Raw genomic sequence first — 23,849 nt, 5'->3', positions numbered from 1 at the left:
AAGAAAAAATAAAAATAAATTATATATATTAACAAAAGTAATCCTTAACAGTATTCGATGGTATGAGTAAAATCTGCCCTTCCATGTATAATACAGTCTTCTTAAAATATAGGTTTCTTTAGTTTCAACGAGGGACCCCATAAGAGATGCTATGCTTTTCTTGTTTGAAATCTCCCTAGATGCCTTCTCGTATTTAAGATATATGCCTTCTCGTAGTTAAGAAAACAGCTGACACTTGACCATGCGTTGTTCATTTTAATCCAATTCATTCACAGAATCCAACTTAAAAGAACACCACCATAGATGACAATCTGAATTTGGTGACTCAAACAGAATCCAATTTAAAAGAACGCCACCATCGATGATAACTTGAATTTGGTGACTCAAACAGAATCCAACTTAAAAGAACGCCACCATAGATGACATCGAATTTGGTGACTCAACATATGCCCAATTAACCTTGTCAAAAAGTTTTTAATAATGCATAGTGGTTTTAAATGTAACTCACATCATGGTATAAACGAACGAGAAATGTATAATCTACGATCTTTTCCTCTACCTACATATCTATCTGTATACAACTGCATATATATATGAAGTATAAAGCGTTTATGATTTATCGAATATCAAACTTTCGTTTGCGTACAAGTAATGTTTGATACATCAATTAATAGCCAGAAGAACACACGACATCACAGTGATTTTTTTTGGAATTTGATATAGACGAGATAACATTACTTAATCTGGATCGAATAAGATTATTATCGGTCAATGCAAAAGATACGTCGTTTGATTCGTCCAGTCAAACAGATGGCAAATTCCTGTCCATGTTCTCGCATTGGAAAAAATTTCCCGTTCATCAAATTTCTTAATCAAGAGATAAAACTAAAGTAGTCCGTTCAAAAATATGTATCTTGTGTGATGGTTTAAGAGAAAATGATTGTCGAGCTATCAACATTTCACTTTTTATATGACATGTGGCCGAGAATCTTCAACAACTCAAGGCCGATATTTTCCCACGAGGTGGTTTAGATAATACTATGGGCAAGAAACCTAAACTTCCAGATCTTCATATAAGTAAGAGTTATCGGTCCTGGACTAATTATCGAGACTAAAGCAAGACATAAACTGTGCTTAATAGTTTTTTAAGGTTTTAATAAGATTTTTGTGAGAATTGATGGCAATTCACCAAATGGTGCCTAAAGTGGGGGAGGAGATTCAGCATTCGAGTCATCCACAGCATCCATTGTATCTTGTCTTTGCGCAATCACTGTACACCTGTGGCGGGTGTAAGGAATATGGAGCCGGACTCAGATACAGGTTTAGCTTTAAGGTTATTAGGTTTCCTTGTTTTAATAAATAGTTGTAAATCTTGGAACTAAAAAGTTTAATGTCAGTATACGGTTAACCTTAGTCTTTTCTTTCAAGGGATTGTTTTCAAATGTTAATTGTATCACGAATAGTAGGAGGACTCAGTTTTAAATTGTCCGTTATGGGCGTTATGTATTAGCTTGTACAAATACAGGATTTGTGAAACATGAGCTGGGAGATCTTGGCGTTGATCTAATATACTGAATGTAAAATCCTAACAAACCATCATATAACTAAAGCTAAACTTGTATCTCAGTAAAATAACCTTTGTGTGTATTTAACACAGGTGCAACAAGTGCAACTTCCACATGCACGAATTCTGTGCCAAGGCTCCACCCACGGCCATCCACCCATACCACACGCAGCACCAGCTCCTCTTCCACAACAAACCAGCCGGACTGAAGAAACCCAAATGCGGGGTTTGTGGAGAAGCCACCAACGGTTCCGCCTTCCGCTGCAAAACCTGCTCATTCTGTATTCATCCATGCTGCTTGCAACTTCCTCCCGAGCTAACCGTGAAGGAAGATCCTCAGCACTCCCTCAAGCTCTTATCTGCCTCACCGTTACCCAACAATTCCCCTTACACATGCAATGCATGCAACAAAAAGGGCACCACCTGGGTATATTACTGCGTTCCCTGCGAATTCTATCTCCATGCTCTCTGTGCAAAAGGTGTCATAAATGGGCTCCAGTCGCAGGGAATCAGTGCGCCGCCTAAGATGACAAGGGTTGCAAAGGCTGCTCATTATGCTTCTCAGGTTGTTCGGATCTTCGTGGACGGACTTCTCGAAAGCCTCGGCGAGGGTATTGGGGATATTATCGTGGATGCGGTAACTCGTGGGCTTGTTCCTCCCGTCGCCGATGGTGATGCTAAACGTGGGCCATATTAATTTTCTTCCGCTGCTTTTCTTAATGTTTTTTGAGAGATGTGCTGTAAAGCTATTTATATTTGTATGGTATCGGTGCTTCTTCTTGCCTCAGTATTGCCTTAGTTATCGGAATTTAGACGATTTGTGGGCTACTTAATGTTTGACTCATGGTGTTGCAATTGCCTTCCTTGCGTGGTCCCAAGTGATTGTAAATATTTTCTCAGTATACAGATGTTCTTTTTATTGTCAAATAGTTTCCCCATTTTTTTATGTGATAGTAATTGTCATATTACAAACTTTATCTTGAAAAGAATGGACAAAAATGAGATGGCGAAGTATCGTTATAATTTATATGTTAATGCATTGCTCCTCTTGACTACTTTTTTCAAGTTAAACCTCTGTTTAACTCATGAATTGTGATTTTGTACAATTCAAAGTGACCTAAGCAGTTTAAGAGAGATTAGAGAAGAGTGAGATCAAATGGTATATTTTTATTTTTGGAAACAATAGAATGCACAGTCTTATCTGAAAATTAGGAATGCTATGTATGGCATTCTAGATAATATAAAAATTGAAACATTGAGTGAGAGAAAAGCACTCAAGTGTGGTAGGTCATGATGTGTGATTTCATAGACGATTGGTGTTTTGATGGAGTAAAAAATAGTTGAAATCATATTTAAGGATAGAGGGCATTTAAGCATGCACAAAATTTGAAGAAAAATGGATTTATATTTTGTAATTAAGTATTTTGCTCTTACATCATCATATGTCTGATCTAAATAAATTCAATAATGTTAAACACAATGAAATTATATTTCTTCTACACAATAAGATGACATTAGAAAAATGATATTGAAAAGTTCAAGATTAGTATCATTTTCCTATCTTAGTTCAAGCATCATCATTTGAACTATGAATACACAAAATAAAACTAGCACACATAGTATACACTTACTAAAATTAGTTTCACACATTTTAAAGTATTCCATGCTATCTTGTTAAATCTACTTGAAGAGGAAGCACAAAGTATAAAATAGTGTGGTTTTACTTAAACCTAGAATTATTTGTTTAATTATCAAACTTTAGTTATCTTAATATTCATTAATCATTTACCACATTATTTTATCATAGCATTAATTAATTATCTATTAATCATCAAATTTATCATTTATTATTTATTGAATTACTAATCAATTATCACTAGACCAATCTTTATTAATTGAAAACTATTCTCAAGTATACATCTAATTAAGTAATGTTTTACTATATGAGATCTAATTAACTATTTTTGACTTATCATTTAACTCTTTTGTTTGCAGTTACTCCCATCTTGTTATAACAACTCTATCGTCACTCATCAATTGACTTCTTTTTTAAATAGAAACATATTTATCTTCTTTATCCAATTATGAAATAAAATAGTTCATTATTATCCACTTCTCAATTGGAAATGGAAAATTTCTAATTTTTAGCTACGTTGGCTCCATCACATGTTTGTCTAGCTTGTTTGGAATTGATACTAAAATCCACAACTCCCCAAAATTATATGCAACTAAATTGAAAAAGACATTATTAATATTTAAGGAACCTAGAGATAGAGATAGAGCCACACAAAGCATCCAATTTTGAGATTAAATTATACTAAATTGATTATCTAAATAACCTCGATTCAATTGGATATATTATAACATTTAATAATAGATTCTTATAAAAGCATAAAGATAAAGCACTAGGTGAAATCGTGAATAAAAATTAAATTAGATCATAACAAGTTGTTGAACACAATATGCCATTGAGGAGGGGGTGAATCAGTGGTTGCCAAATCTTTTCCCTTTTCTATCCTATGCATATATACTGGTTAACAAATCTAACATAAGGCATACATACCGTTAGATAGGAGAATAACAAAAATGTGACCACACATAAAAGGGACATCTCATAACACTAGACGTATGAGGAAAACCGAAAAAGGGAAAAACCTCAGTGAGAAATGTTGCTGGAGACTACTCCTCCAATCCAACCTCACAATGTAAATCTCAGTTACAACATTTAGGGCACCAACCCAAGGAGTACCACTCTTGCTTTAGGGCACCAACCCAAGGAGCACCAACCCTTGAGTTTTGGGAACCAACCCCTGCACTGAGCTCCATTTCAATGATCTATAATAAACATATATCAGATACAAAAGTAATATTCTTCTTACAAAAGAACTTTGTAACTCTCATACAAGTCTCTCCACCATTTCACCTCTACACAGATCTCTCATGATTCTCTGCTCACCTTCTCTCTGCTGCAATCCATTGTTTGTTGCAGCCACACCGGTTCAACCTCTTCTTCTTCTTTGTTGGTTCTTCTCTCTACTGGTTCTCCTTCCTCTTTGTCACATTGTTGCTAGTCACCAACAGTATTCTTCACTCGGTCAGATATCCACTATCTAATTTGTTACAAGCTAGGGTTGTTGTTGCACCAAAATATCAACCTGTCAATGCCGAATACAACCACTACACTTATAGAATCCACATGAGGTTGTTAAACCATGTCATGAATCCCCACGAGGGACGCTGGTCCACTGCCAACAATCCCCCTCCCAATGTCACTCGTCGCGGCCTGCATGATTTGAACTTGTGACCAAGCTTTGATTACACTTGTTACAAGCTAGGGTTGTCGTTTCACCAAAAGATCAACCTGTTAATGCTTGATAAAACCACTAGACTTATAGAATTCACAAGAGGCTATTAAACCATGTCACGAATCCCCACGAGGGACGCTAGCCCACTGCCAACATGATTACTATTGGTTCTTAGCTTCCCAAATCTTCACTGCAATCTTCTGTGGTTTTTCTCCATCGATTCAGTCACCACTAGTGTACTCCTCTATCAAACTTAATAGTAGGCTACTGGTTGCCTCACTCTTGTCAGTTGAATTCTTCTACCCAATTCTCTTTCATACATTCAGTCTCTTCTCTAATTGATGTTGAGCACTTGACTGATTGGTTCTCTTCACTAACCTCACTCTCTCATGTAGCAACATGATTTACATATTTTATTTTCACTCTTATAGCAAGACTTTCCTGCCTAAACGTGAGTTCAAATATTTGCATGCTAGAGTTTCAGCTATGCAATGAATCTGCATCCAATCTGATATTCGATCATCATGCCATATCTATCCAATATCCAATCTGATATCATATCCTTGATCGATGATCAACACTCAATCAATTAGCATCGCCCAACTATTTACCTTGCGATTCACATCTTCTATATTTAGCCATCTGTAGCATGATATTCGACCTTGTGTTTTGTTAGTCACATGTGTGATGCAGTTTCCTTCACCCACTTTGATTTGCAAGATCGGTCTATACTAGATCTCTACTATTTCCTTGATCTTGAGCCGTAATCCTCTTCCTTTCTTCCTCGAGCTTTGTAGTTGTGTTTAAATGTTGGACCAACTGCCAACAACCTCAATGACACATCACACCGACCTATGCATGCATGCAACTTCAACTCCATGTAGCCCCTTTGTTAGCATCCTTATTTTCTATGTTTTCTATGTTAGTCCAGATAACATTACCGATAAACTACACCACCTGGTTTATCTACCGATTAACAAATTCTATCGGTTATACCCTAACTAGTCTATCATCCACCTTGCACTTTGCTTCTCTTCTAGTGGAACACTCAAACTAGTCAGCACACTTGCCAACCTACCTCATGCACATCTTCAATAGATGGGAGCCTTGAGGGTCAGTGCAAGAAGTTGAGTCCACTTTTTGGCCAAAAAGTGAAAGTGTTTTCCCTGATTTTCAGATTTTGTCTCATTTGAGGTTAAATTTTGAAACACTTGGAGATTGAATTTTGGAAAAAATCTCTAATATAAAATATAGCCCTTTGAGTGTACTTTCCAAATATGTAATTTATTTTAATATCCACATAATAAAAAATAACTCTTGGAATAGATTTCTAAAAACTATGTTTTAAAAACACTTGTTTCAGGACCATACCATGCATGTGTACAACCCACACTTTTTGACACAACTAAAATTATTTTCTCAAACCATTTAGGGAAATGGTTTGTGACTCATTGAAGACTGATGAGCATATTTTTCTGTATTTTTTTTTAAATGTTTTATTTTTTAATTAATTTTTTAATGACCATAATTATGTTTTTAAAAATTTTATGTGTACGACCCAGATAATTTGACTTAAACTTAACTTTTTCAAAAAAATTATTTTTAAATAGAAAATAATTTTGTGTAGATTGATGACATATATTTTTTTTTCAAAATTCATTAAAATAAACAAGTTATTATTTTAACAAAATTAGTTAATATTTAAAGTTTGTGGACCTGATTTAGTATAAATTAAATGAAAAATAGTTAAAATAATTAATTTTTAAATAAATTTACATATTTAGAATCTGGATAGTATAATCTGAAATGGGTTTTAATTTCATATAAAAATTCTCTAATTACAGGCATGTAAATTATTTCAGAAGGTCATATTTGTGCTTTCATTCCTAGAGATTTGAATTTGCAGGTCCATGTCTCAAGTGTGGCCATCCCAGGCCTAATCCCGAGCCAAGTGGTAGGTTGTAGAATCAACTTCCACAAAATGGACCCCCGTTTTCAAACTAGGGCGGCTTGTGGAAAAAAAAAGAAAAAATACGGTCTAGAAACGGGGGCCTGTTTTTAAAAAACAGGCCCCCGTTTTGTTGAAAAATAGACCCCTGTTGTAGAACAAAATGGGGGCCCATTTATTTTTTCTTCAGGTCCCCGTTACCTTTCGGCTTGGGAGCCTGAAGCACAAACAAGGCCTCATTTTTTAAAAACGGGCCCCCATTTATAAGAATGTGTTTTCTAATGCGCGAACTTCCACAAATTTGTGACTCGTTACCTTGCACTTGCCCTTGCACTTTTGCACCTTGTGACCATTATCAGTGGACATACTTACTGGTAACCACCTTGATGACACCATGTCATCATCCTTCAACAAACTCAATCTTCAATCTAGTTGCACTCTTTGTCTGCAAATGCTCAACCTTGCCTTCTTCATCATTTGACCGGTTCTCCTATCAATTGGTTTGTCAAAGTGACAAACATATCTTTCTTTCTCTATACCAACAACTCATCATGTTTGTCCTTGCAGATCTGGTGCATAGCTCTGGTCTTATGCACTAGAGGCAACTTAATGTTTCACCAATTGGTCTGATGAGCCTTCAATCACCTACTTTCTACTCTTGTATCTTATCTTGGAGGACTATGAAACATTCCATGCATATAGGAGATAATATTAGTATTACCACTTACTGGTGGGAGTCCTACAAATTGACATCCAACAACATACTGGTGGCCTACACATACATGACCTCCATTGTTGGTGTGATTTTTGTAACATTTTGCCTCTTCATTACAATCAACATCCCAACATCTTTATCTCTTATAGATGACATCATTTACAAGTTTTTATATCATAATGGTCTCCTGTCCATGTCTTCAACACAAGTCAACACTAACTTGTGTATCGGTGACTCCAATGGCCATTGTGCTGGATGACATTCTCTTCCTTATCGGTGACCTGCTATGCTAGTTGACATCAATGACATTGTTTTTGGTATGCATCAATGACAACACTTCTCATCAATCTCCCATACTAGTTGACATCCTATACCAGTTGACATCAATGATAATGCAATGCCAACAATCTCCCCCTTTGGCATTGATATTAACATATGTAGTATTTGACATACTACAGATTCTATCTCCCCCTTTGACAATAATGGAAAAGGGCACTGTCAGGGTTTCTCTCCTCCTTTTGTCTACCTAGCACTGACACTTTTCTCTCCTCCTTTTTCTTTACTGGATGCTTCTCCTCCTTTTACCATCATACATTGCATCCTTTCAATTCACAACACTTGAGATGTTGTGCTCAACCACCAACTGACACCAATTTCTCAACAACCAAGTGTACATACAAAATGGAGGCCAATTGCATATACAAGCCTGAAGCCAATTGAAGGAACATGTGTTAGTGATTAAAACTGACTTGTCAGTCAGACTGCATTATCTCATCTTTGATATGCAGAAGTTATTCTGACTCCAAATTGATGATACCAAGTGTTAGAGCTAATAGTGATACCAATTGTATCTCTTCCGATACCAAATGCATGTTCTCCTGTGTAGGTAACTTTCCCTCTTTCCAAGAAACACTCTTGATGGTCCAGTTGTGATTTAAAATGGATAGGCATTGAAATACCTCACAACCCCGGACACTTCCATAAACACAATCATACCAGTAAAGCCACAGATGTTTTCATTCCCCTATCTCTAACAAGTTTGATACAAATCAGAAAACATGGTTGTCAACTCCCCCTGAGTCATACATCTTAGGTCCTCATTGCTTGTCAAGTTCAAAACTGGAGCTCTAATATGCACCATATACCAGTTGAGCTGTGCAAATGTGATCAATCTGATGATCTATCATCTCCACAATTTTCACCATAGCATATGACATGATCCTAGGTGTACACAATGCCATACAATATCACTATCATGCCATAAGTCAAACCAATTAGCCCAAAAACATGCATGCATACATGATCAATTATTGGGCCAACATATGTCATTCATGAATTTTTCAATACCACTTGAGACATAAACACCTCACTTCATGTAACCAGAGTTAATGCAAAGATCCTAGACCTCATTGTCTTACATAACCTGCAAATATAGGTAACATATTTCACATACCAGTTTCCTATACTGGTTCATCATTTCTACCAGAGCACCTTCATCTAACTCTTGTCTTCTTGTGTCAACTTCCTCTGATTCCCATTGCAATTTGAACCATCCATTGAAACATGTGGCAGTAATCCATCTGTCATTTGTAGTTGTGTAGCCAAAGAAGCAACTACACACACTGCCATTTCATCTTCTTCCTTTACACTGGCAACAACTTGTCCTTTTATTCATCCATTTCACCAAGGGGGTGAATAATATGGTCAAAGTGTTATTCCTCATAAGGTCTCGCATCTCCTTTAGTCCTTGGGAGATATCACTTGTGCATCGAATGCATAAGGCCGGTCCATGGTCCTACTCTCTTCTTTCTTCCTCCAAACCTGCTTGGTCTCATTCTTCTTCCCATTTTCAAACTTAGGAGCAGGTCTTTCCTTCTTTTGCTAAATTGTCATTCCTCTACCAGATTCTACATCATGATCGGAAGCATTTCCGTAGAAGCAAACTGTGTTCATGCCATATGCATGATTGGAGGACCTTCTGTCAACCTGGTTTGACCATCTTCTTCTGGTCATGCAACTATAACTGGCTACCAAAACTAGTGAACCTCTTGATCTTGTAGGAACAAAGCCTCTTCTCCTTTTGTTCCATGCAACATTTTGTCTCTCATATGCTCTATACCCATTTCCATGTTGAGCATAGCTTCTATACCAACTATCATGTGATAGAACTTTCTTGTTCTTGCATTCATGACTTTTGTACCCAAGTCCATTGCAATTATAATATACATAATTCACATTTCTTGAGGTAGAAAATGGACTCTTCTTATTATGCATAGGAAAAGATCTATGCATGTTTCTATAGCTTGACATACTATGGCCATATGTATTACTTCTTGGACAAACAACATTCTTGTTTCTAGACCTCTTTATGCATTCATCTGTCCTATGACCATAATATTTGCAAGAGAAGGAGTACCCTATAAAGAATGGCATATGACTTATAAATTTGTTTTTCTATGCATGTCGGGATCTTACCAGTTTAGTATCTCCATTTCTGCTTCTCTGGGTATGAATTTTGGATTGTTCATGATTTGTAACTCTCCCATCCGATCTCTTCTTTTCCCACACTTGCTTTGTCTTATGGGAGGTAGCACTTCCTTATCTTCTACCGGTAGGAGGTCTTCTATGTTGTCTTCTTCTGTTCTTGCTTTCGGTGAAGCTACCTTCTCCCATATTTCCTTTACCTATGGGATTTTTATTGTTGCTGCTTCATGCAACACTGGTCATCATCATTAGCTCCATTCCTTCACCGGTTGAATTCAAGTCAACCTTCTTCCTTGGAGAATTTCTAACTATGAAGGTCTATCCCTTGTTATCTCCATTTGAGGAGACAAACATAATGTCATTGTGGGGAACATTCTTGTTTGTGGAGCATTCACCAGTACCACTTCCTAATCCTTTGGTATCCTTGGAGTGCTTTTACTTTTTTGACATCTTGTGCAAGGCATCACTTCTGCCATCAAACTGGATTCTCACCTTGAGCTCATCCTGGCATTTCTCAAGGTCATTTCAGAGATTCTCCATTCCTCCTTCTAACTGCTAATACTCTTTATCTTTTGCCTCTAGCTCAGATGCTAGATCTTTACACCTGCATTCCTTGGTGTCTTCTTATTGAGTCTTCAACTCTGAGATACATTTCTCAGATTCTTCAAGGGATCTGATCAACCGGTTTTGTTCTACAACTACAACATTCTTGAATAACTTGTATTCATTCCTCACTCTACTAACTTCTTTGAGTGCACTTACAATTTTTCCTTCAAGATCAACGTTGACTTCATCTTCTTCTTCACCTTCACTATCACTACCAAACACATCTCGCCGATAGGAATGATTTGCATGATCATTCTCTAATGTGTGCCTCTCATCTTCTAATTCTTGAGCCATGAAGAGGTGGGTTCCTTCTTCATTGTTACTATGGCTGCTAACAGATCTGTCTTCATCATCTGGAGATACATGTCTCTCCATCGGTTCACCTATACAAGTCTCTCCATCGGTTCACCTCTACACATATCTCTATCAGTTGTTTGGTCACCTTCTCTCTACTACAACCCACTCTCTACTACAACCATATCGATTTAGCCTCTTGTTCTTCTTTGTCAGTTCTTCTCTCTGCCAGTTCTCCTTCTTCTCTATCACACTACTACTAGTCACCAACAATCTTCTTCACTTAGCTAGATATCCACTATCTTATTACTATCACTTCTCAGCTTACCAAATCTTCACTGTAATCTTTTGTGGCTCTTCTCTGTCAATTCAATCACCACCGGTGTACTCCTCTATCAGACGTAATGGTAGGCTACCAGTTGCCTCACTCTTGTCAGTGGAACTCTTCAACCTAGTTCTCTCTCAAACACTGAGTCTCCTCTCTAATTGATGTTGAGAACTTGACCGATTATCTCTATTCACTAATATCACTCTCTCATGCAGCAGTACGATTTACATCTTTGATTCACACTCTTATAGCTATACTTTCATGCCTAAACATGAATTGAAAAATTTGCATGCTAGGGTTTCTGCCATGCACTGAATCTGCATCCAATTTGATCTTTGATCATGTTTACATATTATATCCAGTCTAATATCATGTCCTTGATCAATGATCAACACTCAATCAATGAGCATCACCCAACTATTTACCTTGCGACTCACGTCTTCTATATATAGCCGTCTATAGCATGATTTTCTGACCCTCTATTTGATCAATCATGTGCATGATGCGGTTTCCTTCACCCACTTCGATATGCAAGATTAGTCTATACTGGATCATTGTTGTTTCCTTGATCTTGATCCACAAACCTCTTTTTTTGTTCCTCGAGATTTGTAGTCATCTTTAAATGTTTGACCAATCACCAATGACCTCAATTACATATCACATTGACCTATGCATGCATGCCACTTCAACTCCACTTGGCTTGCTGGGTCTTATGTGTCAGTCTAGACAAGATCACCGAATAACCACACAACCAGGTTTATCTACCAATTACCAAACTCTTTTGGTTGTACCCTAACCGGTTTGCCATCAACCTCGTACTTTGCTTCTCTTCTGGTGGAACACTCAAACCTGTCAACACACTTGCCAACCTACCTCATGCACATCTTCAATAGATGGGAGCCTTGCACTTCTGTACCTTGTCATCTTTACTGATGGACATACTTAATGGTAAACACCTTGATGACACCATGTCATCATCCTTCAACAAACTCCAACTTCAATCTCATTGCACTCTCTGTCTGCAACTGCTCAACCTTTCCTTCTTCATCATTTGATCAGTTTTCCTATCAACTAGTTTGTCAAATTGACAAACATATCTTCCCTTCTCTATACAGGCAACTCATTATGTCTTCCCTTGGAGATCCGATGCATATCTCTGATCTCATGCACCAGAGGGAACTTAGTGTTTCACCGGTTGATAGGAAAATTGATCAAATGATGAAGACTAATGTCAATATAGATACCTATGAAGACTGATGTAGAATAAGATCCAAAGATGGTGGAAATTGTAAGATACCAATGATGATGTATCTATTAGTAATAAAAAATGAATATCCCTATGATAATCCTCTAAATCTGCAATCCAAGACTCCACTATCATGGATGATATATTTGAAAGAATCCCCCCATGATAATCCTCTAAATCTGCAATCCAAGACTCCATTATCATGGATTATATATTTGAAAGAATCCCAAGTAGTTATGTCAAGAAGACAATAAATTCCATGTTAATCAATAGGGACTAAAGAGACAACAATGCCAAGATACTTAGGAATAATAGAAGATGAATATTGGGTCTCAATGTGAGAATTAGTAATTGAGAGATAGGCATGTTAACTAATAGCACATGTAAGACCTATGATATACTCAGCCACATAAAAGTTATTATTATGAAAGGGTATACAACATTCATCTACAAGGGGAATTAGGTAATCTACAATAGGATCCTCTAGGAATGGAGAGATATGAGAGTCTACATGGATTTCTTAAATCATTTTCCAAAGTGTGTGATGATAATTAATGTTTGATCAACATAAATAGTGTTAGTCCGATCAAGTCTAGAATGAATCACTCATATAATATGATAATTGATAATTACCCAAGTATATCTTGTCCCTCATATGGATAGTGTAGACCTATGATTCTATATAAAATGTAAAAGATCAAGACACCTAAGATGTATCACAATTCCACTTTTTTGAGGCATATAATTATCCTCTTTTAGGGTGATAATATAAAGATGAAAAAATAATCTATGCAATGATGTGTTCTGAAATAAAAAAGTTCAAGACTAATGATCTCAGTACATATAATTTAGATCAAGAAGAATTACCTCATGCAAAAAGATCCTTTGTATTTATAAATTTTTTAAGCAATTGATGAGAATATGAAAATAAACAAAGTTGAATAAAATATTCTTGATGTAGTTTAAATAAGTTCATAGATGGATTTAAAGATCTTTGAAATACCTTTCTAACACTCCAATCATCATGAAAATTAGAGATAGAGGAAAACAATTGTGAGCTCGCGAGAAAATTGATGATATAACTTTTACTAAGAATAAAATATACTTGCATAAAAATATTATAATGACACTTATATCACTAAAAAATTCTTGAAACTAACTTTTTGATGATATCTTGGTTTCTCAATTTCGACATCATATGCCTAGGTTACAACCAAAAGAAAAAAGATTATTTATGAAAAAATAAAGGGATAAATGGGCAACATATGTTACATAAGGGTGATATTAGCATTGAAATATTGATGCCAGCAATTTCTATTGCAAACGTATTCTATTATAGGTGGATAAAATATTCCCCTTATGGTTGCTAAAAATAATATGTTAACAAAATACTATAAAACCATTCAAACATGCTAGGAAAATGATGTAATATTTTGAGAAGGGGATATTTATCTAAGACCCCTATTGGCATTTTTTTTGCCAACCCTTGTAAATATCGGATCCAAGATTTAAGTATGATAACATGTCATGTTATCATATTTAGCAGAGTTAGTTGTTTCTTCAATCCTTTCAGAAAGGTGCATAACACAGGGGTTATGCATAGTCATATAACATGAGGGTTATTGGCTCGTGTCTTACAGTAACAATAATATCCTACGTAAATAATAATTTGTGTTATTCGCTATCCTGTTATTGACATCACATGTTATTCAGCAACTAATATCAGTATAACCAACTAAGTGTCTGAGAGGCTCAGGTTCCATACTATGCAGGATGGCGGGAAGACAAGGAAATCAGTTCTTTTCTTTCCCGCACAATGTCATAGGGGAAAGACAAATATTGTTGCAGCATAAGGTGGCATGAGGTGCAAGAGTTGTTCCCACCATCCTGTAGGGTGAGGTGACATGGCCCTTTTTGGCCTAACCTTCCACGGTAATAGGGTGCATTTTTTATCTTGCCGAAGACCCTTCTCTCAGGGAAAAGCCTCTTTTTGGCAATACTCTTTCCTTCTCAAAATGAAATGGCCTTTTGTCAAAGTTCCCAAGGGATGATGGAGTCAATTTCTTATCCTTGTGAACCCTTATGTCTTGACGAAAGACTAGGATGACTCGATGATCAACAACAAGGTAGGGTGTGGGTGTAGGGTGCCACGTTAGACATTAAGACTGTTGGATCCTCTATAAAAGAAAATATGAAGATGGTGTTTTAAACTCTCTTTGACCTTGTGAGGAGATATGTGGCACCATCTTGCACATCCATCTTAATGCAAAATGGTAGATCCAATATTCAAGTTTTAAAGTTCTTGGGGCCACTAAAGATTTAAATGCTCTGCAGAGGTCGAAGGTGTATAACATGAAAATTAGCGATCACAACCCAAACTTTCGATAAGATTTGCATCCAACTACCTATTTCAATGGCCATTACTCCAAGGTAACTTTTGTAGGCCAATTTCTAGATGATGTCATGCCCAATTAATGCATGTGAAGACTTTTTCTCTCTAGGTCATATGATTGCATGGTTGCCATCAATGAAAAAACCTTCAATCACCTACAACAGAGATTAGGAGGTTGCAAACTTCTCTTGAGGCCTCAATACTGAAAAATGATCAGTCCTATCAAACAACAACTATAAGGGTCTGGAAATGATTTGGTCTCGATCAAGAGACAACTTCCGTGGGCTAATAACATTCCTTATCAATGTCAAAATCAAAATTAGCACCAGAAGAGATCTAGTTATCAAGGGCAGAACCAATCCAGTAATGCTAGGCCCTTAAATAGTGTAAATCCCTTAGCTGCAAGCACCTCAAAGGCACTAGTTCTAGTTCATAACAATCTTGATCAAGAGCAAGATTGGTGTACTCCATGCAATCAGCCTCACAATAAATCCACTTGTCAAAATGGTGAGTTTTCTCAAGCCCTAATAGCACAAAATAAATCGACAACATCAGGGAAGCAAAAGTTTGTTGATGGCTCTAGTCATCCACAGGGAGATACAACTTTCATGAATTGGCAGGAGGATTATTTCTGTGGAATAAATCAGAGAAGTGGGGATGATGTGACCTGCAATATGAGATCAAAACAGAGGGCCATTGACCCTGGTGCCACTTCTACCACAGCAACTCAGAAGTTTCATCTATGGTGGCCATATAATCTCTAATACCTAAGATCCCTGTTAAGGCAACCAACCTATTTAATATTATCAAACAAATGAAGACAACTAGCCTTAATGTATATATGTGGTATGCTCTCTTTATCCCATCTCAAAGAGACCCACTTCATGAAGCCCTGAAGGGGATGGATGTTACAGAGGATACCAATCAAGGTAGTGTTAGGATTCCCAAAGATACTGAGAGGGGGAGGTGAATCACTATCTAACCGATATATAAATTTTCTTGGCTTAAAACATGAAAAGCATATTAAAATTATGTACCGGTAAACCAGAAATAGTGGAGTAACTAATAACAATAACAAAAACATGAGAAGCACACCATAACACAGTGTTTTAATGAGGAAACCCAGTGTGGGAAAAATCTCAGTGGGATTTGTGACCCACAATATTTGCTTACTGGCCAATAAGGGAATATTACTTTTACAATAGGGGCCTGCACATGCAGGAAGGCCAAGTGCCTAGAGCTCACTGCTCAATTACAAAAGAAGTCACACTTACTTACAAAAATGGATTATACTAATCCAATGTCTTGTACTTCTTCAGATCAGCATCAGTTATGCCAGATTTAGTATCAGTTTAAGCTCTGCTACAACATAAACCCATAACCAATATTTTGCATATTAGGTCTACTTATTTTGCATCCTATTTCACACATTTCCTATTACAAAATGATCTCATACATATATGAGTCATATTACAACTCGCAATGTCGGCTTACAATGATTTTATAATTAATTACAAAATACATTTTAAACAAAATTGAATTCAGCCAAGGTACCGGTATCGTTCCTTTCATTGTCGGTGTTTTGTATGTTGGTGTAGAGTCTGTTGGTATCAGTATCTTTGTCTTTTTGGGGTCATATGATTGCAAGGTTTCCATCAATGACAAAACCTTCAATCACCTACAATTTCTCATTGGAGTGTGTATTTGCTAACAATCTCCCCTTTGGCATTGATGGCAACACTCATGAGAAAAATCAAAAGTGTCCAAAATGATATCCAAAAATAGTCTGCGAAAATTGTCTTACCAAAACTGTTTGCCAAAAAATATATGCTCTCCCTGAGCAGATGATGTCCTTTCTTCCGACCATTTTTCTCATCCCACTACTCCCCCTTTGACATCAATGACAAAGGTTGTCATTCAGTGTCAATGGTGTCCTACCTGGATTCTTGTAACCAGTGGGTTACAATCTGAAAGATATCTGTCAAAATTAAATTTATACCGTTACTGAATGTTTTGCTGTCATTTATTGCCTCTTGAGTTCTCTACACTGTACCAGTGAGTATGTGCATTTGTTCTTCTGGTGTCTTCAGTCTAGGAACCAGAGCCTCAAATATTTCTTTCCTCAAAGATATAAGGTATTGAAGTCTTGGACTAAGTTTGCATTTCAAGTCCTTTGCTTTATCCTTTATTCCCTGTTTGTCATTTTCTAATTTCTTTATTTTCTCTTCTTGCTTTGCAATCTTCTTCTCTAACTCCAAAAATAATCCGATGCACCTATCAAATTGTCAGCAATATTGTTTATCTTATCTTGTGCTTTGTTGATCTCCTTGTCAAGATCCTGTATCAAAATATTTGTTTTACAGGTGTCCATGTACAGTTTCTTGGAGTCAAGAATTATTTCTCCAAGTTCCGTTAATAGAGTATCCATTTTCTCCTCATTCTTATTTACAATATCCTCAAAGAATTTCTCTTTTTCCTTTATCATCAGTTCCTTAAATGTATCCTCATTTACTTGATCAATAGTCAATAAGTTACCGGTGATGAAGTTAGACAATGTGTCTAGTTGTCCTAAAGAATCCTTATTATCAACTGTACACTTTGGTCCAATCAATTTAAGAATTGGAATTATATCATCAATAGCCTTATAGGCTTGTGCATTGCATTTTGTGATCTTCTTTATTGAATCTAACAAGACCTCTGTTACATTTGTAGGTCTAAATTCTGCCATAGATGTACCAGATGTTTGTCCAACAATATTTATAATAGCCATGCTACCGGTTGTGGTAATTACTTTACTTGATTCGACCTCTGGTAGGTCATTCTGTGTTTGCATTTCCAGAAACAAAGGTTTTTGTTTTTCAGTTTGGGCCAGTGGCACTGTGTCTGTTTGAACCTATGCTTCAACTTGTACCTATTTTGGTTTCTCTATCTGTGTCTCAGAGGGTTTCTTTGAGCTTTTAACTACCAATTTCTCAGATGTAATCTTAGTTTGTACCTCTAAACTCTCTTTTGCCAGTTCTTCAGATGGGTTTTTTGTTGTATCTACTAGTTTCTCTGTGGTAACCTTTGTCGGTTGCTCTATCTATGTAGTTTTTTCTATGTTTATCTCAACCTCTACAGCCAGTGACTCAGTAGTCACATTTTTCACCTTATCCTCAGTGGTTTCTTTGTCACCCACAACATTAACTTCCTATGTGTCTACATTTAACATATACAAAATTTCAGAATTAGGATTTGTATCCTCTACCAGAGTTTCCATACTCTTTGTGGCCGGTTGTCTATCAGTACTGTTTATCGGTGGAGTATCTGAAAAAGGTGGGGGTACATTGTCAGTTATTTTTAGGCTCGGTGATCCACCTACCTTAGCTTTGCCCTTATCTATATCCTTTTGATATACTTTGACAGTTTTTGGCCTAAGTAATTCTTCCTCTTTTTATTTTTCCACAAAGAATATATTCCATGCATTTGTTGTTTCCTCAGGTACTTCATTTTCTCTACCAGCCATTAGTGCTACATGTTGGTGAGCAGTGGAGAATACTGTCTGGTTTGCTTCACTGAATAATTTGTCCATTTCATTAGGTGAGTTAACTGGATGCATTGCAAGTAATTTTTCAATCTTAATTTTCTTATCTAGCTCAACAATGGCTAATCTTCTAGCTTCAAGTCTCATATACAGATCATTTGGAATTTCATCAACAATTTGCATCAAAAAATTCTTGTATATATATAAGTGTAGAATTACACTGTTCTCTATGCTTTCCTTATCATCACCTGATAGTGTATTGTATATTTTTTTTATGTTCTTTAGGTTACCATCCTCTGTAATTTCGCTAAGAAGTTTCTCTAGAGGAGCAATAGTCTGTTTCACTTTCTTCTTCTTAGGAGTCATTTTCTTTGCTGGAGGCCTTACTACCTGTTATTTTTGTCTGGTTCTTTTTGGTTTAGGACAGGGTACCGGTGAGGGTTTTCTTTTCCTTTCAACCCTTTTAAATACTGTCAGTATATCACTCTCAGAAGAAGTTCCTACCGATGAAAGATGAGTTTCCGGTTGAGGTGCTTCCAACTCACTTTCACTTATACCAGTTTGTCTCAAAACATCTTCCTTGATTGCCTTTGCCTACCGGGTTCCTTTTCTTATAGTTGCTTTGACTTTTCGAGCCCTTTTCCTAGATTGAATAGTAATTTCTATTGTTTCAGCACTACCAAACACTTTCTCTTCTGGTTCCTTTGGAGCTTCAAGGAGGGCTTTTGCATAAGTTTCTATGATGTTCTCATCTGTTTCATAGCCCACTTCAGTCACCCAAATAGTTCTAGGGATAACTGCCTCCATCTAGATTTCATCTTTCTTGATCACAAAACAGATTTCTTTCTGATACTTACCCACAATAGCTTGTGACAATCTTACTCTAGTTTTCATTCAAGCCTTTAATGCTTGAAAAAACTCATTTAGCTTTTTCTCCCTGTTCTCTCCCATATTGCTTAGTAAATCTAACAGTTGTTTTCCTACCGGGATGTCAAAGCCAAACTCTCTAGCACCAATATCGGGTACTTGTTTGGTTATGTACAACATCAAGCAAACAAGTAAGTTTCCAAATCTAAATGTTCCTTTCTTATTTCCTTTAATCTTTCCCAAATTGTCTATCAGCTCATCTTTAAGCCATTCACATATATCTATTCTTGCATTATCATTGACCATATCATAGGAACTTTTGATACATAGGCTAGAAACTGAGTTTAACCTATTTTCATGTGTAGCCTTATAACCTAAAATCATACTGATAAATCTGACATTAATGTCTTTTACATCATTTACCCTTAAAGACCTTTTATCAAGTGTTGCTCCAGTTAGGTTTTTCACTATGTCATTTGAGAACTTCTTTGTTTTGTTAGGTCTATTACCGGTGAAAGGTAACCTTGTTACAGCTTTTACCACTTCTTTTGTGATTTTATGAATTGAGTCCAACTAGAAAAATTCACCATGTACTCTACTTAATGCAATCCTTGTGATATCCTTGGGAAAATCCAGGATACTAAGAATTTCAGTAAAACCTAGGGTTTCCACTATTTTATGTTCCAGCTTGACATTTCCAGATTCATCACAAATCACATATTTATACATATTCTTAATCTCATCATCACCTAATTCCTCAATATGATAATGTATATACATCCTAGGGTCTTCAGCATATACTACTCCCTTAGGAATTTGAGAAAATGCACCTATGCTATCATCTTTCTTTGCAATTTTGGGAACCGGTTTGAAAACGGGTCTCGGGTGCTTAATAACCTCAACAACAGTAGGGTTTGCAATAAATTCAGGAGTGGATGAAGATGCCATAGCTATAAATACATCAATTTTCCTTAGGGATGAATGCTTTTGATGGATTGCTTCACTTCTTCTCTTAGAATGCCTTCGCTTAAGAATTTTTGCGCTCTCAAAGATTTGAATGCTCGGTGAATGAAAAAGGAGCCAAAACACTTGCTTTATAATGTTATTTTCTCCAACGACCATATTTAATGCTTGCTGGTTAAGTCACAACTTAAGTCATCTACCAGTATAGAAGTAATTTCAACTTCTCACCATCAACTGAGGGAATAATAGCAAGTGTTTCATTTTGTTGCTAAACCCCCAAAGGATTTTTCTTCAGTTAGATGAAGAGTCTCCTATCAATGGAGTGTTACTCTGTTCTACCAGTGGAGGAGTATTCCCATCAACATTCAGATATGACTTTCTAATCCATTGTTTTGAGAATTCTTGCTTTACCTGTTCAACCTTTTCTTTACCTTTCAAACTAGGACCTTTGTTATTTGCCGATGATGCCTTACTTCTACAAAATTTTGCAATATATCTAATTTTGTTATAGGTATAACAAGTCACATTGTTCTTCTGAATAGCTTTCCCATATCCTATGCCAGTATGTGTTCTACATTGATTAGATAAGCATCCAAATCTTCCACAAATATAACATCTTACATTCATTCTACAATTCTTTGAATTATGACCAATTTTGTTGCATTTAGAACATTGACCGGTGGGTGTATTAGTATTCTGATAATTTTTAGATCTACACTGATTTGTAAGTGGTAGGTTGTCTTACCGGTTTGCTATGATCATGATTATTTGTAGTACCAGAGCTTTCACCAACTTCAAAGCCAAGGCCATTTGTATCACCATTAGGTTTCTGATTCTTCAGCATGTCATGAAGTTCTTTTGAACTTTTCTTGAATTTCTCCTTGCATTGATTTGCAATAGTTAGTTCATTCTCCAAGATTTCTTTCTATCTCATGAGTTCAGTTATATCATTTTGTGTGTACATAAGATATGTCTTCAACATATCATTTTCATGACTGAGTCTTGTGTTTTCATTTCCAACATCATTTAGTCTTCTAACCAAGTCTTCTTCATTCTTCTTTCTATCTTCAATTTCTTTACAGAATCTCATAGTCATGTCTTGCATCTCATTCTTTGTTGTATTGATTTCTTGTCTTAGCTTGTTTACCAAATTATTAAGAGTTTCCTTTTCATTTTCCTCATTCTGCATCTTTTCACAAAGTTCTCTCCTCTTGTTCCTTGCAATAGTAAAATATTCTTGAAGTGCTTGAATAATATCTTGAGTAGCTTTCAGATCATCCTCAAGTTTGATATTCTTCACTTTTTCTATAGCATAGTCTGTAAGAGTTGTTTCCAATTACTTTCTCAAGTTTTCCATCTCTACTGGTGACAAGATCTTCCTCAAGCTGTTAGGCTTCTGAAAATAGAGGACCAAGCTCTGATACCAATTGCTAGGATTCCAAAAGATACTGAGAGGGGGGGTGAATCCGTATCTAACCGGTATATAAATTTTCTTGACTTAAAACATGAAAAGCATATTAAAACTATGTATCGGTAAACCAGAAATAATGTTGTAACTAAGAACAATAACAAAAACATGAGAAGCACACCATAACACAATGTGTTAACAAGGAAACCTAGTGTGAGAAAAACCTTGGTGGGATTTGTGACCCACAATATTTGCTTACTGGCCCATAAGGGAATATTACTTTTACAATAGGGGCCTGCACATGCAAGAAGGCCAAGTGCCTAGAGCTCACTACTCAAGTACAAAAGAAGTCACACTGACTTACAAAAATGGATTATACTAGTCCAATGTCTTGTACTGCTTTAGATCAACATTTGTTATGCTAGATTCGGTACCGGTTTAAGCTCTACTACAACATAAACCCTTAACCAATATTTTGCATATTAGGTCTACTTATTTCGCATCCCATTTCACACATTTCCTATTACAAAATGATCTCATACATATATGAGTCATATTACAACTCGCCATGTTGGCTTACAATGATTTTACAATTAATTACAAAATACATTTTAAACAAAATTGAAGTCAGCCAAGGTGCCGATATCCTTCCTCTCACTGTCGGTGTAGAGTTTGCTAATGCTGGTGTCGGTATCTTTGTCTTTCTGGGGTCATATGATTGGAAGGTTGCCATCAATGACAAAACCTTCAATCACCTACAACAAATATTAAGAGGCTGCAAAATTCTCTTGAGGCCTCAATACTTAAAATGATCAGTCCTATCAAACAACAACTACAAGGGTCTAGAAATGATTTTGTCTCGGTCAAGAGATAGCTTTCGTAGGCTAATAACATGCCTTATCAACGTCAAAATCAGAATTACCACCAGAAGAGATCTAATTATCAAGGGCAAAACCAATGCAATAATGCTAGGCCGTTAAATAATGTAAATCCCTCAGCTACAAGCACCTCTAAGGCACTAGTTCTAGTTTATAACAATCTTGATCAGGAGAAAGATTGGTGTACTCCATGCAATCGGCCTCACAATAAATCCACTTGTCAAAATGGTGAGTTTTCTCAGGCCCTAGTAGCAAAAAATGAATCGACAACATCAGGGAAGCAAAAGTTTGTTGATGGCTCTAGTCATCCACAGGGAGATACAACTTTCATGAATTGGCAGGAGGTTTATTTCTGTGGAATAAATTAGAGAAGTGGGCATGATGTGACCTACAATATGAGATCAAAATAGAGGGTCATTGAGCCTGGTGCCGCTTCTACCAGAGAAACTCAGAAGTTTTGTCTGTGGCGGCCATATAATCTCCAATGCCTAAGATCCCTATTAAGGCGACCAACCCATTTAATATTGTTGAACAAATGAAGACAACCAGCCTTAATGTATATATGTAGGATGCTCTCTCTATCCCATCTCAAAGAGACCTACTTCACAAAGCCTTGAAGGAGATGGATGTTGCAAAGGATACCAATCAAGGTAGTAGCTCTTTCATTCCTACAAGCTTGGTGCAACCATTTGAAGTAGAAAATTAAAAAAAAATTAGTAAGTGTCCCCCCTTTTAGCTATCATTAATCATAGGAGATAAGATTGTTTGTAATTGTATGATAGATAGCAGAGCTAGTAGTTCAGTTATGCTTAAGGGAATAGTAGACCACCTAGGTATCAAATGTGAGCCTATCATAAGAGGGGTGATGCTACTTGATGCAACATCAATCTAGACTATGGTGGTCATTAAGGATTTAAATCTAACCTTTCATACATTCCTTTCGGGGTTGAAGTGTGCTACAAGACATTTTAGTGATAGATGTCCCCCCTTATTTTGTCATTTGTTTATCTAGGGAATTCACTACTAAGATAGGTGGCTACCTATCTTCTAATTGGTCTCACATGTTGTTTAGGACAAGATATGTTACCAAAGTAACCATTAGGGTGGAGCCTATTACCAATGATCATATAAAACCCTATATTCCTAGTCCTATCAACATGAATTGTACCCTCCATGAAGAGAAAGAAGATATTTCAATAAGGGAACCTACAACTCAGTTGGAGGAGGTTCCTGATTGCCTACTTTATGAGTGGGAAAATGCATGTCAGTTTGATCCCATTGATGAGATCAAAGACATGGACCTAGGAACCTATTGTATCCATGAAAAA

At 36.4% G+C, this 23,849-nt stretch overlaps 1 protein-coding gene across 2 annotated transcripts; it reads left to right on the top strand.

The window, feature by feature from the left end:
- Positions 1-1,088: 1,088 nt before the first annotated feature.
- LOC131047699 (protein VACUOLELESS GAMETOPHYTES) lies at positions 1,089-2,351 on the top strand. Of its 2 annotated transcripts, none has more exons than XM_057981498.2 (2): positions 1,089-1,333; positions 1,658-2,351. In XM_057981498.2, exons 1-2 carry the CDS (start codon positions 1,299-1,301, stop codon positions 2,259-2,261), a joined length of 639 nt encoding a protein of 212 aa, XP_057837481.1. In that variant the 5' UTR covers positions 1,089-1,298; the 3' UTR covers positions 2,262-2,351. The 2 variants fall into 2 exon arrangements, with proteins under 2 accessions (XP_057837481.1, XP_057837479.1); XM_057981496.2 differs by having other exon boundaries at positions 1,092-1,320.
- Positions 2,352-23,849: the final 21,498 nt, after the last annotated feature.

This window comes from Cryptomeria japonica, chromosome 4 (genome assembly GCF_030272615.1).
Source record: "Cryptomeria japonica chromosome 4, Sugi_1.0, whole genome shotgun sequence".
NCBI classification, from domain to species: domain Eukaryota; kingdom Viridiplantae; phylum Streptophyta; class Pinopsida; order Cupressales; family Cupressaceae; genus Cryptomeria; species Cryptomeria japonica.
This window is presented reverse-complemented; position numbering and strand designations above follow the sequence as displayed.